This window comes from Chinchilla lanigera, unplaced genomic scaffold (genome assembly GCF_000276665.1).
Source record: "Chinchilla lanigera isolate Chin_1 unplaced genomic scaffold, ChiLan1.0 scaffold00030, whole genome shotgun sequence".
NCBI lineage: Eukaryota > Metazoa > Chordata > Mammalia > Rodentia > Chinchillidae > Chinchilla > Chinchilla lanigera.
This window is the reverse complement of record NW_004955431.1, coordinates 19,566,320-19,581,668: the sequence shown is the minus strand read 5'-3', so window position 1 is coordinate 19,581,668 and position 15,349 is coordinate 19,566,320. Positions and strand designations below refer to the sequence as shown.

The 15,349-nt window shown below is 43.5% G+C and overlaps 1 protein-coding gene across 16 annotated transcripts in view; it reads left to right on the top strand.

Annotated features, from left to right (window-relative positions):
- The window catches only part of Ablim1 (actin binding LIM protein 1), a 287,439-nt gene that overhangs the window by 102,906 nt on the left and 169,184 nt on the right, over positions 1–15,349 (top strand). For 13 of the 16 annotated variants that reach the window (XM_005387838.2, XM_013515790.1, XM_005387833.2 and 10 more), the window contains exon 1: positions 13,470–13,812. The exons of the other annotated variants lie outside the window; for them this stretch is intronic. In XM_005387838.2, the coding sequence (XP_005387895.1) occupies positions 13,485–13,812 (328 nt within the window). In that variant the 5' untranslated portion in view covers positions 13,470–13,484. Of the gene's footprint in view, positions 1–13,469; positions 13,813–15,349 lie in introns of those variants that run through there. 16 annotated transcript variants of the gene reach the window in all.

The following is a 15,349-nucleotide window of genomic DNA, read 5'->3' as shown; positions in this document are numbered from 1 at the left end:
TTTTTCACAAGGCTTTGTGTGGCTATATGTCTTCCATTTTCTGGAGTATATATATCAGGGGTGGAATTGCTGGGACATAAGGCATTCTGTATTTAATTTTTTGAGGAACTGCTAAACTGTTTTCTAGAGTGGCTACATTATTTTATACTTCCACCACTGAACACAATTTAAAATTAAGTCAAAGTTTTCCCCTGAAAGTAAATGTAACTAGTTTTCACTAAAATTAAAAATTTAAAAAAAAAAAAAAATTGTAAGGTGCTGGGGATTTAGCTCAGCAACACAGCGCCTGCCTGGCAAGCGCAAGGTCATGAGTTTGATTCCTGGTACCGGAAAAAAGCCAAAAAAAAAAAGAAAAAGAAAAAGAAAAATCCCATATGGGCAGTCATGCCTATTTACATCTTTTATCTTTAATCTTCAAAATTGCTTATATCCTACAACTTAGAGGTCTGCAAACATACGATGTAAAGGAAGGTAGAGTTTTTACTCTGAGATATTGCTTAGCTAGTTTCTTTCTTTATGCTGCAAGTGCCTTAATGTAGCCCACAAGAGTTGTTTATCTGCTGTTAGAAGTCTCTCCTCATCCAAGTTCTATAGCCATAGATAGCAACTGAAATCCATCAGACGACATCAGAGACATTCTGATTCACAGTGCCCAGAAAAACCCAGGTCACAAAGGTTTGCACACAGCCCAAGTGAAAAGGGAGAATTCTCACGACACAGAATGAGACCCCATGGGATAAAAATGGACTTGGAAAGAAAGGTCAAATTATTGGGGCCACTGCCAGCACTAGCCTTCTCCCTTTCTGACCGTCATGACCCAGATAATTTGTAAGGTCATTTTTGACATCACTAGAATATTCTGGTCTAGTGGGACAATTCCCAGTTGTGTTTCATATCAGTCTTTTCCCTGAAGTGCTGTCATGTGAGTCTAGTGTGTTGTTGAATATGTTCACCTCTTATCCTTTCTTCAGGCCAGACTTGTCCTTAGAGGGTAGAAACTCCATAATCACTTGGTAGCCAGCAGTACTGGAGCAGAAGTGGCTACTTAATAGGTAGCTAACCAGTTGTTGAGGTCATCAGCTGGTCCAATATTATCCTTGATGGAAATACTATGTGAGATCAATTTTTTTAGTAATACTTCAGCTGAACTTAATCTAATGTAAATCATGGTTCAATTTTAAGAGTTTAACAATGATGCAAGCAGCTACTTCCAGTACTGTACATTTCTCTTTTTTTTTTTAACAGTACAAGTGATTGAACAAGGGGCCCTGCACAAACACACTACCATGAACTACTTCCACAGCCATTTTTAAATTTTATTTTGAGATATGGTCTTGCTAAGTAGCATACACTGGCCACAAACTTGCAATCCTCTTGCCACGGACTCCTGAGAGGCTGCAATTACAAGCATGTGTCACCAGGCCAGCTCCAGTACATTTCTTGGTTAGTTTCTTTATTAAAAAAAAAAGATACTAAGAATGACCCATTTCATTTTCTATATGTTGGAGTTGTTGCTGAAAAGATATTGAGCTCAGCTATGTTTCGGTAACTCTGTGTAACTGGAGAGGACCCATTCTACTTGAACCTTTCCTTTACGTATCTCTTTTGCTGAGTAGCAAGTATTCTTGCTTTCATATGTGTGTAGAGTTTTCTCAGTACCTCTGCTTCCGATCTCCTTCTCGCTCATTTTTTGGTTTATGTAGGTAACTTGTGCTGTGTGCCCACCTAGAAAGTAAATTCACTGAGAGCTTGATTTAGGTCTCTTTGGTCTATATACCATTTTCAGGCCCACAGAGACGATGATTTGCATGTTTAGATGATCAGTAAAATCATTAGCATAATTATTGAGTTAACAGCCATTCATTTCTTTCTATTCTCACCTTTATGCTTACCGGGCTCATGATTGTGGAGACAATGGTTTAATGCTGTTTTTATGGCTTTGGTGCTTTTTCCTGTGTGCATATTTAATAGCCAGTGAAGCATACTGGTAAATGCTCAGGGCTCTTAGTATATATTATTCAGAAAGGAAAGAATATATTGTAACTCCAGATCCAAAACCATGAAGAATTTAAGTTCTAAATTCTTCCCTTCCTGTGCTTCCTCTAATCTCCCTCAAACCCCAACAAATCCATTTCTTAGGCAGAGTATTTTTCATTTTGTTAAAGATGGTGAGAAGGAAAAGAAGGATGAAAATTATTTTCTTTACTTCTTTCAATAGCCAACTTCGCATGTGTGTCAGAGAGTACTAGCACAATCTTTGGCTGAACTGTAGCAATACACAGCTGTTTAAATTTTTTAAAGAAAGCCCATGTATATATGTAAATACAGTAGAATATCATTATACAGTGACTCATTTCTGCAGCACCTGATAAATGTCATAAATCATATTCTTCCCCTAAAATATAATAGTAGCTAAAAAGACATTAAAGTCATGTTTGTTTATGAGGCAGTTGTGAGCCCCCATTACCACAATTTACCCAAGAAGCCTTATTTACATATTTTAAATGAAAAAGGACTTTAGGCCAGTATGTATGCATACAAATTCCACTATGTTTGCACAATAAAATTACCTAATTCATCTTCGATTCTCTTGAGAAAAAATACATTTGATGAGCATGTTTGCCCTCTTCAGAGTATCATTCTGTTGTTGTCGGTAATCTAAAGTGATCAGTGCATCAAGGCAAAAGTTTTAGCTTTTTTTAAAAGCATAAAATAGGGAGAACTTAGATTCCTTTCTTTTTAGGCTGCTCCAGGACTAGAGTCTAGTTTTGGGGAACGACCTTGCCCGCTTCTCCGGGGTGGGGAGGCTTCTTCTCACCCACTGGCGCTTAGCTCATTGGTACACACATGGCTCTGTGATGCCTGCCCTGGGCCTGGGCTTATTTCATCTTTTAATGTGGGTCCCACCACAGGCTGAGGCTTTTATCTATTTCTCTTACTTCAGATTCTCAGGAATGAAAATTTAATTGGACCAATTCATCTGTTTCAAAACATGATATAAATTATAAGTCCTTGGCTATTCAGTGTATGGGTCTGTCTCCAACCCAGTGTCTGCTAACAGTCCAGACATCTCTGGCTAAGGGGAAGAGGTATGGCTCAATGCTTTCTCAGAAGGGCAGAGGGGCCACAAGTGCTGGAGCATGCCTGTAATAATGCCGGCACTCAGGAGGCTGAAGTAGGAGGGTCACCATGAGTTTGAGGCCGGCCTGGACTACATAGTGAGGCCCTGTGTCAACAGACAAACAAACAAACACAGAGGGGTAGAGATCTGGGCAGGTGGTGCACACCTGTAATGCCAGAACTCGAGGAGGCTGAGAGAGGGGCATTGGAAGTATGAGCGCAACCTAGGCAGCTTAGCAACTTAGTGAGACCCAGCCTCAAAATTAAAAAGAAAGAAGAGAGGAGAAGAGAAAAGAAGGAAGAAAAGGGAGGGGGATGTAGCTCAGGGTAAAACCCTGGGGTCAGTTCCCAGTACCGCAGCGTTGGGAGGAGCAAAGAGGGGTAGAATGAGGACAGAAGAAGTGCTAGGCAAGGACTCCCAAGGCATATTCCTCCACCTGGGCAGTGACTCTACAGTGATTAATCAAAGTCTTCTGAGAATTCCACGGTGTTTTCATGAATATGCAGGTTAAGTAACTAGGAAGATAAACTAAAATCCTTAGAACCAATGGATCATGGTTGTTTTTATTCATCAATCTATGCAGGAAAGTGTCTAGGGAAATCCTAGAAATAAATAAGAAACAATTTTGGTTCTTACACTACGAATCTGTATATAATCTATAAAAAAGTAAAGCTATGCTATCTTTTTTCTCTTCTAGTTTGCCATTTTTTATTAGTCATGTTTGCAATGCATAATGATTACCCTGAAGAGAAATGTGCCTTGTGATACTCTTTCTCTTCTCAAGTGCAAGACACGGGAACTGGGATATAAAAGCGGTGAAGAGGTTGTGCACAGTCTCTGAGTAAAGCTGAAGGGCCTGGGTGATGCGATCTGAGACTGCTCTGCGAGATGCTTAGATTGCAAATCCAGGACAGGCTCGTGCACATCATTCTCTCTGCTGTAAACATGAGGAAAGCAGCACTTGGGCACTCCTCCAACCTCCTCAGTTTTGTTATAATATTGTTTGCATTTTTTTCTTTGCTCAGAACATTCTCATTCTTTCCTGTAACCATACTTGAGTAACTGGTGTCCGTTATGTATGTAATTGATTTCACCAATCACTGCTAGTTCTTTTACTACGTTTGAGTTCCTGGATTTGTTTTGACACATCTCATAACTGGCTGGGTGTTGTTGCGAAGGTGCTTTCCTAGGAAGTGCCTTTGGTGTTGCACTGCCTGAGAAACGCCTTTGCATTTGCAGTGCCTACCACTGCCTTCACACCTGACCACTGTTTGGCTATTTGTAGGGTTTGGCGGGTGAACTCTTTCCTTCTACTGAGACTTCCAGGTACGGCCTCTTTGTCTTCCAAACACCAGTGTTACTGGTAAGAAGTGTGTATTTTTCTGCTTTTGTAGACAAGAGTCTTTTTTCTGCCTGGATATCTAGAGAATGATATTCTTTACAGTTGAAAAACTTAATGTAGGACTCAGAGTTAGAACCCTGTATCGAATTTTGCAGGTTAAATCTACAGATTCAGATCTGTCTTCATCTTGGGGGTATTCTTATGTCTTTTATCTTGAATATATCATCTGCTTCTTAGGTTTCCTATATTTAGGCCTTTTATTTTGTTTTATGTTTGTGTTTATTTCATTTTATTTTATTTTCAGCACAGGGAAGGAACCTAGGCAAGCATTCTGCCACTGAGCTACGCCGCCACGTCTTAGGGTGTGAGTTTTAAGTCTTCTGTAATCTTCCACATCTGCTGGTTTTCTCTCATTGATTTAGGCTCTTTCGCTTTCAAAGTACATCATCTCAAGCTTTTTTATGCTAGGAAAGGATAAAAGGATACTTTACTGGCATCTGTCCTTTGGTGTTTCATTGCTTAGATCGATGCAGGCTTTCCTCAGTTTTCATTTCTTAATTTCTACGGTCTTTCTTCCGCTAAGGCTGTTATGTCCTCTCCTCAGCCCTGAGGTCTTTTTTACTTCACGCACGTATTCAACATCCTCTTCACTCCAGTCACTGTACGGCAGCCAGAGGATCCCATGGAGATGACAGTCAGATCATGAAAGTCTCAGCACGGGACTGCCAGTGGCTTCCCACCTCACTCCTGGGAAAGCCAATGTCTCCACAGTGACCTCTAGGGTTCCAACAACTTCTTCCACCTCGCTGCCTTCATGCTTGCTCTCCCAGCCTCCCACTGCCTTGACGCAGAGGTAAGCTCCTACCTCAGGACATTTGCTTCTACTATTTACTCCGTCTGGGATCCAGATAAGTTCCTCTTTCTCCTTTGTCAGATATTTCCTCAAGTGAAAGTTTCTCAAGCTTTCCTCTACCACTTAAAACCATTACTACTTAAAACCCCAGATCCTTCCCCTCAACATTCGCTCTTCCAGCTTTGCTTTTTTGCCATAGATCCTAACACTTCTTATCATATACATATGTAAAATTTACTTACGTATTTTATTAGGCAACTCCACCTTCAACTAGAATGTAAACTCTAGAACTGGCATGGTGGGGAGTTTTGTCTGTATTTTGCTCTGTGATACCCCAGTACCCAGAACAGTTCCAGGGATTTAGCAAGCACTCCATAAATACTTGCTGAATGCAAGAGTGGGCTCATAATAATAATTTTGTCTTTCTGGGATGATTTCCTACCATCCAGGCCACTCTTGCTTTGCCGCTTGCTTTCACTTTGCCTTTTCCGATTTGTCAGCAAAGCTTATATAAGAACGAATCAGGAAGGCAGCTCACTTCTTTAAGGAATTGCAGGTTAGACTTATGAGCATTATCAAAGGCTCTTTATAACCGAAAACAGTTTTGAAAACTTGAATTGTACAGCTTTCAAGCTTATCCTACTTTGTTGTAGATTGATGACATCGTGAGAAACTAAACAATGACAACTATTATTACTCTTCATCTTATTTCCTCTGTGTCTGATCCTTTCATGTCCTATCCCTGTTCTTATCAGTGCAGAGTACATAATATATGATGCCCAAGGCAAAAGAAAACTAGGGAGCTCCTGGTTCAAAATGCAGGAAAAACATGCCACTAAAAGTACTAAAATACGAAGCTACTTTGTTTTGTGGACTCTCACCTTGTAGTACGTATGCATTTATTTAGTTAGTTAGTTTATTATTGTTTTTGAGAAAGTGTCTCACTGTGACGCTCAGGCTGGCCTCAAGCTCATGATCCTCTTGCCTCTGTCTCCCAAGTGCGTGGGTCACAGACACGTGCCACTGTGTCCAGCTTCAATTTGTAGGGTTTTGATTTCTATTCAATATTGTCCTATGGTAAAATTACAATTACAAAATGAAGTTTACCTTTCATTTTTATACTATGCAATGCAAATTTTACATGCAAATGTAAGAGCGTTTAACTCATGTAGAATCACTGGAATTACGCAATTTGCATTCCATCAATTGTACATATATATGTATTTCGTTCCTTCCAGAACGGTGGAAATCCTGCACAAAACTAACGCAGTGGTCTCCCTTTGGCTGACTTATGAGTCAGAAGAGACTGAAACAAAATGGGGCACTGGGTGGCCCTGTTTCCCCTGCCCTTCCGTGCCGTCATTTTCTGCGCGTGTGACGTGGTTGGCTAACCCAGGAAAGGAGCACAGCAGGAAGGGAAATGCCAGGGCTCCCACTGCCTTCTTTCTGCATGCAAAGCAAATGGTTTGAAAGGAAAATGGCCTTTTGGCAGCCTTGTCTCAGCAGCCATGGATGTAGAGCACTGCCCTTGTCCTCACTTTGGAGTGTTCCTGAATCCCCACGTGTTAGGCCCCCCTGATTCTGGGCTCATGGCTGATTGCAAACGCTCTGAGGTAACTGGCCGCAAGAATGGGAGACACACGTGGTGCACACACCTCATCTGGTCACCCGTGTGTCCCACTGTCTCCTTGGACTCTGCTTACAAAACACAGGTTCACATTTCAACATGACAGCAACAACTAAACGAAATGGACAGCCCTCTGCACTTGGAGGCCTCTGCCAATGCAGTCTGCACGCCCACAAGGCTGGCCCAGTCCTCACCACACCCTCACGGGTGGACTGGTTACTCCCGCTCCCAGATGAGACCGCCGAGTCCCACAGAGAGAAAGCAGTGTGCGCAAGGTCACTCGGCACGTGGTGGAGCTGTAATTCCCCCGCGGCCTGTTTTTAACCAGCCTGCCTGTGTGGCCGCTGCGGCATAGGAGAATAACCTCTGGTAGGAGGCCAGACACGAGGAACTTTGCTCCATTTCTAGGTGGTTGGGTAACCCTCGTCAAGTTTGCCTGAGGACTTTAGTTTTCAAATTCATGAAGGCCTGTTTACTAATAAAAGTGGTAGATTTTCACCAACCAGCGTGTTGGCCGCATGGCTCCTTCTCTCTGTGCACTGAGAACTCTTCGATGACGGCGCTGCCTTCCTGTGGTGGCGGATGCTGGAATGGTCGTGCCTGTTGCTTGTTATATTTGGCTTGTCCCGCGGGTGATGATGGAAACGTCCCAGGAGAATAAGAGAAAGGCTATTTTGGAGGAGTATGCCAGGGCATAATTAGGAGAACTGTGAGGCCAAAGAAAGGGGGCAGATGTGGGTTTTCTAAAGCTTGTAACAATCCTGTAACCAAAAAAAAAAAAAAGTCCTCTCTCTCTCTTTACATAAACCACAGAAATGCCCTTCCTTAAGAATGGCTGGACAGGGAAGATTACTGAACAGCATTTTGGAAGGCTAGATCTGTGGATCTGGGCATACCATCCTCTCCTGTCCAGCCCAGGATGAGTCACAGCTATGACATGGTTTAGGGAACAAGTCCTATGGCATGAAGCTCAAGAAATAACGAAGGATAAGGTAACAAAGGAGAGGATTGTTTTACACAGACAGGGCCAAATCCAACTTCGCGTCCATTATTCCAGGTCTTTGAGAAATACCAAAGAAACAAGATGATAGGAATTAATAGTGGTTGTTATATTACATATTGTTATCTTCAACAAAGTTGCTCAGATTACCAGGCTTTTGTGTTGTTTTTGTCTTTGCTGTTGTTATTTTGTTACTGTTTTTTTCTATTTAAAATAAAAAAAGAAATATCAAAGAAGTCAATGTGCATGTGTGTGTGTGTGTGTGTGTGTGTGTGTGTGTGTAGTTAGGGAATGGGAAGGAGAGGCTCTTTCATAACCCTGTACAAGGGAAGGCCCAGCAACCCCAAGCCAGAGCCTGTAGCTTTGAACTCTGACAAACCTGACTCTTCTCCCATGTAAAGTGTGATAACATGTACTTCACCCTTTTGCTATGACTAAATGTGGGGATAACCATAAAGAGACTGGAATGGTGGCTGACACATAATAGCTGCTCAGTTAATAGTGATGAAAGTAATACTGAGGGTAGATTATTAAGACTTCATAAAATGACAGCCTGATTAAGTTCCTTTTTAGCTTCCTTTCTGTACAGGCCAATTATTGGTTTGCATCTTGACAAATATTTTCAAGTAATTGCTAAACTGACTTTTTTTTCTTTTTTTTGGTACAGGGAATCAAACTCAGGACTTTGCTCTTACCAGGCAGGTGCTTATGCCACTGAGTTATATCCTCAGCCTAAACTGACTTTTGTTTAAGAGACTGAATTTCCTTTTTTTTTTTTTTTGTCTTTTTTGAGACAGGGTCTCGATATGCAGTTCAGGCTGGCCTTGAGCTCACTTTGTAGCCTAGGTTGGTCTCAAATTCACAAGGATCCTCCTGCCTCAGCCTCCCAAGTGCTGGGATTACAGGCGTGCACCACCAAGCCCAACTTAAGAGACTGAATTTCTTACTCATATATTTGAGTTGGATTTTTAAATCAGTCTATTAGATTATGAAAACTGAGCACTTGTTTAAAATTTTGACTTGTATATGGCAACCTATCATCACTTATTCTTTGATGCTGTAGTTTGTGTCTGAACTGTCCCTGTGTGGAAGGCTGGATCCCCTGCTGGGTGCTGTGGGGAGGCCATGGGATCTTTAAGAGATGGAGCCTAGTGGGAGGTCTTCCAGTCACTGGGGACAAGCCTCCAGTGGATAATGGGAACCCCAGCCCAGTTCTTCTCCCTCTCTCCCTCTCTTCCCCTCCCCCTCCTCCTTTTCTCCCCATCTCCTGCACCCCTCCCCCTCCCCTTCTCCCTTTCCTTCCCCTCTCTTTTGGGTCCTGCCCAGGGGCAGAGATGCATTTGGCTGTGCTACCTGTTCCCAACCATGATGTGCTGCCTTGGCCAACCAACTATAGACTGAAACTTCCCAAAGTAAACCTTTTCTAAATTGACTATCCTAGGGATTTGTTACAACAAGGGAAGGCTAACGCACTTAGCATTCACCACATACCGCATTCTTATCCGGGCACAGGCATGCCTGTAATCGCAGCTACTCACGAGACTGGGTAGGAAGATTTCGAGTTTGAGGCCAGCGTGGGGAACTTAGCAAGACCTTATCTCAAAAAATAAAAAGCGCTGGGGATGTCGATCAGTGTGAAGGCCCTAGGTTCAATCTCCGGTATACCCCCAAACCCAAATTGTATTCCTACTTTTGGGTCTGTTACTATATGAATGCAGATGTCATAACATTGAGCACGTCCCTCTGATAGCCCACAGTCTTGAAAACACAGACGTATTAACCTTTCATTGCAGTATAGTTAAGTTCCAACCCCTGGTGATATTAAGTATCAAAAAGAAGGAAATACTGCTAGGAAAGATATCACAGTTCTACCTGACAGAAAGCAACTGATTTTATATACTAATAACTAGATTTCTACTGAAAAAAAAAATATTAATGAAAAGAAAGCTAATAGTAAAGTATTTTTAAAAATGGCCCTCACAAATAATTCAGAGCTATTTCTGTACTATGTGAACTTCTCATATGCCTGAAATTAATCTAAAATTTGTGAAGCTTTCACAAGATGCTTTGAATTCCAGTAATTCTATTGCATCTGTAGAAAGAGGACTAATTTGATGTTTACCCTGTCATTTTTATCCTTGGTGAATTGTTTGTGGTGACCTTAGATAAACTGTTATAATTTTTATCATTTTCTTGAGCTGTAACCCATTGCTTAGGTCCAGACTCAGAATTGGCTCTTGAGAAAGATCCCAAGGGAGTTTTGGAAACAAATGTAAGATAATTCTACTTTAAAGAACTTTGGTGCAAGAATGTTGCTGGGAATTGATTCTATGAAATTCATATTAAAGTATCCTAAGAATTGTCAGTTAAGGGCATGATAGTCGGTAGGATCAGACATACAGGAATCTGTCTCACGCTAGAAAAATTTGGAATCACCAGTTCCTCCAAAGGAGCTGTTTCTCTCCTTTTTGTATGGCCTATGCAGGACCTATGTAGCATGCATCAGGCTTCCCATCAGTGTCAATGGGTATAAACATAATTAGAGGCTAAATAAGGGACTCCTTGTCAAGCTTTCTGTCCCTGAATTCTGCTAGAAAGGATTTTGAGTGCTTACTTGCCAAAGAGGTATTGAGGGTTGCTCCCTGGACACCTGGGTCTGGAGCAGTGGAGGATCCTGAAATTCCTGCCTACAGGGTCCCTGCAGAAAGCTTGGCAGCAAGGAAATGGACTCTTCCTGGATGCTTATTTTCCAGCAGTAACATTTTCCTCTTTTGGCATTTTTATGGGGATGATGCAGGCTTGAACTTCTGCCAGGAGTGGTTGTATGCTAACAAGCTTTTCTCTCCCACAAACTGGTCTCTGTCCTTTGCTCACTGATAATCCGTGCGTCATTTTTCTAGTGAATGAAAAGGCAGCAATGAGTCCATTGAGGGGTGGGGGTAAAATAACAAATAAAGCCCTGGGTCAGTGTCTGTCTCCGAAGATTTATCTCATCAGAATAGAAGGAGACTGAGGTAATTTCTATGAAAATCACCCTTAGCGATAAGAATAAAAAGATTTCTTATGCACTAGCAATTTTATTTTTTTCTCCTGATTTATTTTGCCATATTTCTTGCAGCTTTGACTGTAAGTAGAAAATCTCTCCACTTCGCTTCTGTTCTCCAAGCTCTTACGGGTTCTATCCTGAGGCAGGGAGACAAAAACAATTTGGTTTTACTCTCCCACATTCCAAAAATAACTTTAGCAATACCCTCTGGTTATCTTGAAAGTGCAGCGTGGCTGCTTTTATCCTAAAGTAGCAGCATCTGATTGTGGGGGGGACTTTTGCCATATGACTGTTATTTAGCAGCTAACTGCTGGTGACTCATGCACCGTGACTATGGTACAGGAAAATTCTTTCCATGGAAAACACTGGAGCGGGGAGCTCTCTGAGCCACTGTGTAGAGTTTTCCTTTAGAAAAGGCTCCTTTGGAAATGAATAGACTCTGCTCCTCAGTCTCCCAAGCTGCCAAAGAACCTTTCTAGATGGAGCAGTTTATCCCCAAAGGGCTACAGGTAGATTAGAAGCTGCACGGAGAGACCAGCTTGGTCAATAAACTTAAATCTATCATCCTGAGTAAAAAGAGGAGTTAAACTAATGACATCTACAGTATCTGGAACGTTCATGTAGGGTTGAGTTTGGACTGGAAACCAACAGTCTCCAGCAGGAAACAAAGGGAGGTGGTAAAGGAAAGAAAGCTATGGGGGCTGGGGATTTAGTTCAGTGGCACAGCACCTGCCTGGTGTGCTGGCAAGTGAGAGGTCGTGAGTTCGATTCCCGGTACAGGAAAAAACAAAAACGAAAAGAAAGAAAGAAGGCTGTTCTTTAGTTTTTTTTTTTTTGAAGTGCTGGGGATGGAACCCAGCCCCTCCTGCACACCATACCCCAGCATCACCGTTCTCTTAGCTTTGAGCACAATATCTGAGAGCCTTACAGAGAAGCGCCCGCACAAACTAATTCCAGCACTCTGCAGTTGATTTCGCTGTCAGCATCTCTTTAAAGGCTCTGAGCGTGATCAGGGCTTGAAAAGTAGACAAGTGCAGTTTTAGCCATGAAAAATGGGGAATGCAGAGGGCTGGTCTCCAAGGTGCTTTTGAACCATGCCATCCCTCCGCATTTTGGATGGCGTCCCTCTCATGCTTGGCTCGTAGTTATGAATGGAGGTTAGAGAGGCTGCTTAAAGGCTCTTCAGTGTTTATATTCCAGCTGGCTGCTGACACAGGAAAACCATGACCCTGTAGGGCGGCGTGGGGGAGGGGCGTGGTGTGGGCAAAGCGTGTCATAGAAAAGAGGACCCAGGGGCTGAAGGGGACTTAGCCCTTACTTACAGACTGAGACAGCCAAGCTATTAATAGTAAAGCCCTGAGTCACAGATGTAGGAATGTCACAGCTGTTTGAGCTTTGCTACTGTTACACACCAGAAAGCCAGCAATAAAGACCTGCCCCAGATGCAGATGGAGAAGTGTTTTGCTCCTTTCTCCCCAGCCCCACCCGAAGTTGGTTATTTCAGCCATAACCACCCAACCTCTGAGTCAAAACTGAGGCAGGTTGGTTGGCTCCATTCCTTTCTGTTCCCCTGGCTCTCCTAGAGCCAATACACTACAATATTTGCGGTAAATACAGTGTAACACTGGCTGTGCATGCTGGTTCTGAAAGATGTGCTGCCCATCCGCTGTTCTCCCTGAATGGGGCAAGGGCTGTCTTTGTGTCTCCTGCTCATCACATTTCTTCCACAAGATAGACATATATGACTTTGGGCGGGCACCCAGGGGTCTGGATTAGGTGCTAGATGGGGTGGGTATCGGCTTCCTGAACCAGGAAGTCCTCTGTTCGTGGGAGGCACGGGAGACCTGTCCCAGACCTCGTGGGTCAGGAAAGCCAGGAGCTGCCCCTGCAGATCGAGGTTAGGCTGGCCCTGGTTGCACAAGCTCCTCCACCAGGCTATTTGCCCCTCAGCTGTAACAGAGCCTTCTCGCTCACCGATCCACATCAAAGGAGTTGGTGTAGAAAACGCCAAAGAAGCAGGGAGAAAATGGAAGTCGGAATCCTACCTAACTGGATAATTCAGATTTTTACTTTGATCCTGAATTTGATCCAGGATAAGGAATTGGGTCCTGCAACGTGCTCTTCCTGGGCTCTCTTTCAGTATCTCAGTCCCCTCTACCTTCCCCTGGGGATTCAGGTAAAATGTAGAGGGAGGCAGTAGGGCAAGCCAGATGTCACCCTTCATTTCTCATAGGAAGATGAAGTTGCCACTAGCATTATTTTTCTATTAAGGCCAATTTTGCATATTCAGTTTGTCTGAAAGAAGCTGTAAGAGGAATTGGAAGCAGCTGTCATAGGAGACTAATAATGTAACAATTGACTAGTTTTACTCAGGGAAACAGTCCCTGGCTGTGGCTCAGCCTCCCTCCTCTGGCAATCATTTATCAGACCCTGGGAGGGGGCCAAGGCTCTGGAGCGTTTCGGCTGCCCGTTCTGCCTGGGCTTGGGCGTGAGGAATGCAAGGTGGTGTCAGTGAGCAGCGATTAGGACGGTGGAATTTTGCATTTGCTACAGCGGCAGCTGGAGCGAGCGGCCTCGGCTGGCGCGAGCGAGGGCAGAGTCCCCAGCCGGGCGCGGCGGGCGTGGGAGCGGGGCGCGGGGAGGGCGGGACTTTGGAAGACAGCGGGGATCCGGCGGCCACGGGTGCTGGGGGCGGCTCCTCGCAGCCTCTGGGACTCAGGTCCGTCCGCCGCCCGCCCAGGCGCGCTCGCACTCCTGGAGCTCATTCCTGTTGCCTTCAGCCGCGTTCGGCTAAGGACCCGGTTGCCATGGTGAAGGAGAAAGGTAATTATAAATATCGATCACGGCGCGCGGTTGCAGAAGTTGGAATGGCATTGCGGGGTTCGGCTACCTAAGGGGCAAAGATCAGTGGAAAGCCGGGCAGACATGTTCTCGGTGCAAGAGTGCGCTGTGAAGTCCGGGTTTCGGTTGAGCCGAGACTTTATGAAGAACCTTCCCTTTAGCCACAGCCTCGGCGCTTCGTCTTATTGCGGGAGTGTTTGCACAGCTGAGCTCCGGGTTGTGCGTGGCTTTTGATGGTTCGTGCATTGTGTGACTTGCCTTCCTGCCCCCATCTTAGCCGGCATTCTCTTCCTCAGTTACAACCCCTCCCCCAATCAATAAAGTAATTAAGTCTTCTAAAGGAAGGGTCCTTCCTCCTGGGCGGGGCCGTGTCTGCGCTTGCCCACGCCTAGCTGTCATTTTAGTATGATCCCTCATCGCTCCTCCAAACACTTTCTTAAAGGATGCTGTACACGGCAAAGGCAGCAAAATCACAACGCAGAATATGAAAAGAGGGTGGGTGGGTGTGCCCTGTACAGGTGTATGCTATTTATGTACTAGGCTTAGCCCTGAAATTAAGATCCATCTCTCAAAATTGAACTATTTATCTAGGAAATGTGAAAGAACACAGCAAGGGCTTGTTTCAATGAGTAAATCCATCTTGTATTAAAATGAAATGTACAGGAGAATAGACAGACCAGGGGAGGTGCTTTCACTTTTCTATCTGCCTGAATTGTTAGTGGTTAGTGTGTTCTTTCTAGATCCTTCTAAACGGGAATTGGATAGGTACATACACATGAGGAGTATCAAAATGGAATCATCCTATGATCATTTTTCTGACTTGATATTTTAGAGGCTTTAAATGATTTTATAATGTAAATGACCGCCAGTTTTGTTTCTGGTGAGGCTGGGTGTATTGTCACATTTTCTTACTGTGGGCCATACTTTCCTCCACTAATGCAGATATTGCCCTTTCGGGGCTGTCTTGAGCCATTTCAATAAATTATATCTACTTTCTCATAGAGCTACTAAGGGAATACATCTGAGATGAAAATGCTGAACTCCAGTTGATCCTTGTCCCCGGAAACACAGTTTGGTTTTACTATACTAATGGATGGATTGAGAAATAGCGTCCGGACGGCTTGACAGTGTCAAGGTTCCACCTCGCACAACGAAATGTAGTTGTGCTCTATTCATTCTGCATGTAGGAATCTTTAATGTCTACCTGCTTTAGCTTTGGTCTTTCAGTAAGTAAAGGGTAATTAAGTGAAATGTTTTTGTGAAAAAAAAAAAAAAGGTGCTTCTAATGTTTCCTCTCTTTGGGGAATCCTTCCAGGAACCCTTCTACCAAATACAGATGTTGGCATTTACTAGAGTTAACTCTTGTCTGAACCTCTGGCCCAACTAATATAAAATGAACCTGACCTCTGTTGTTAAAAGATTTGAGTTTCCCATTATGAGTAATTTGTAATGGGAAAGGAGATCACAAATCTGCTTCTCATTTCTATTCCTGTGGACTCCTGGCAGCTCCGGACTTGCT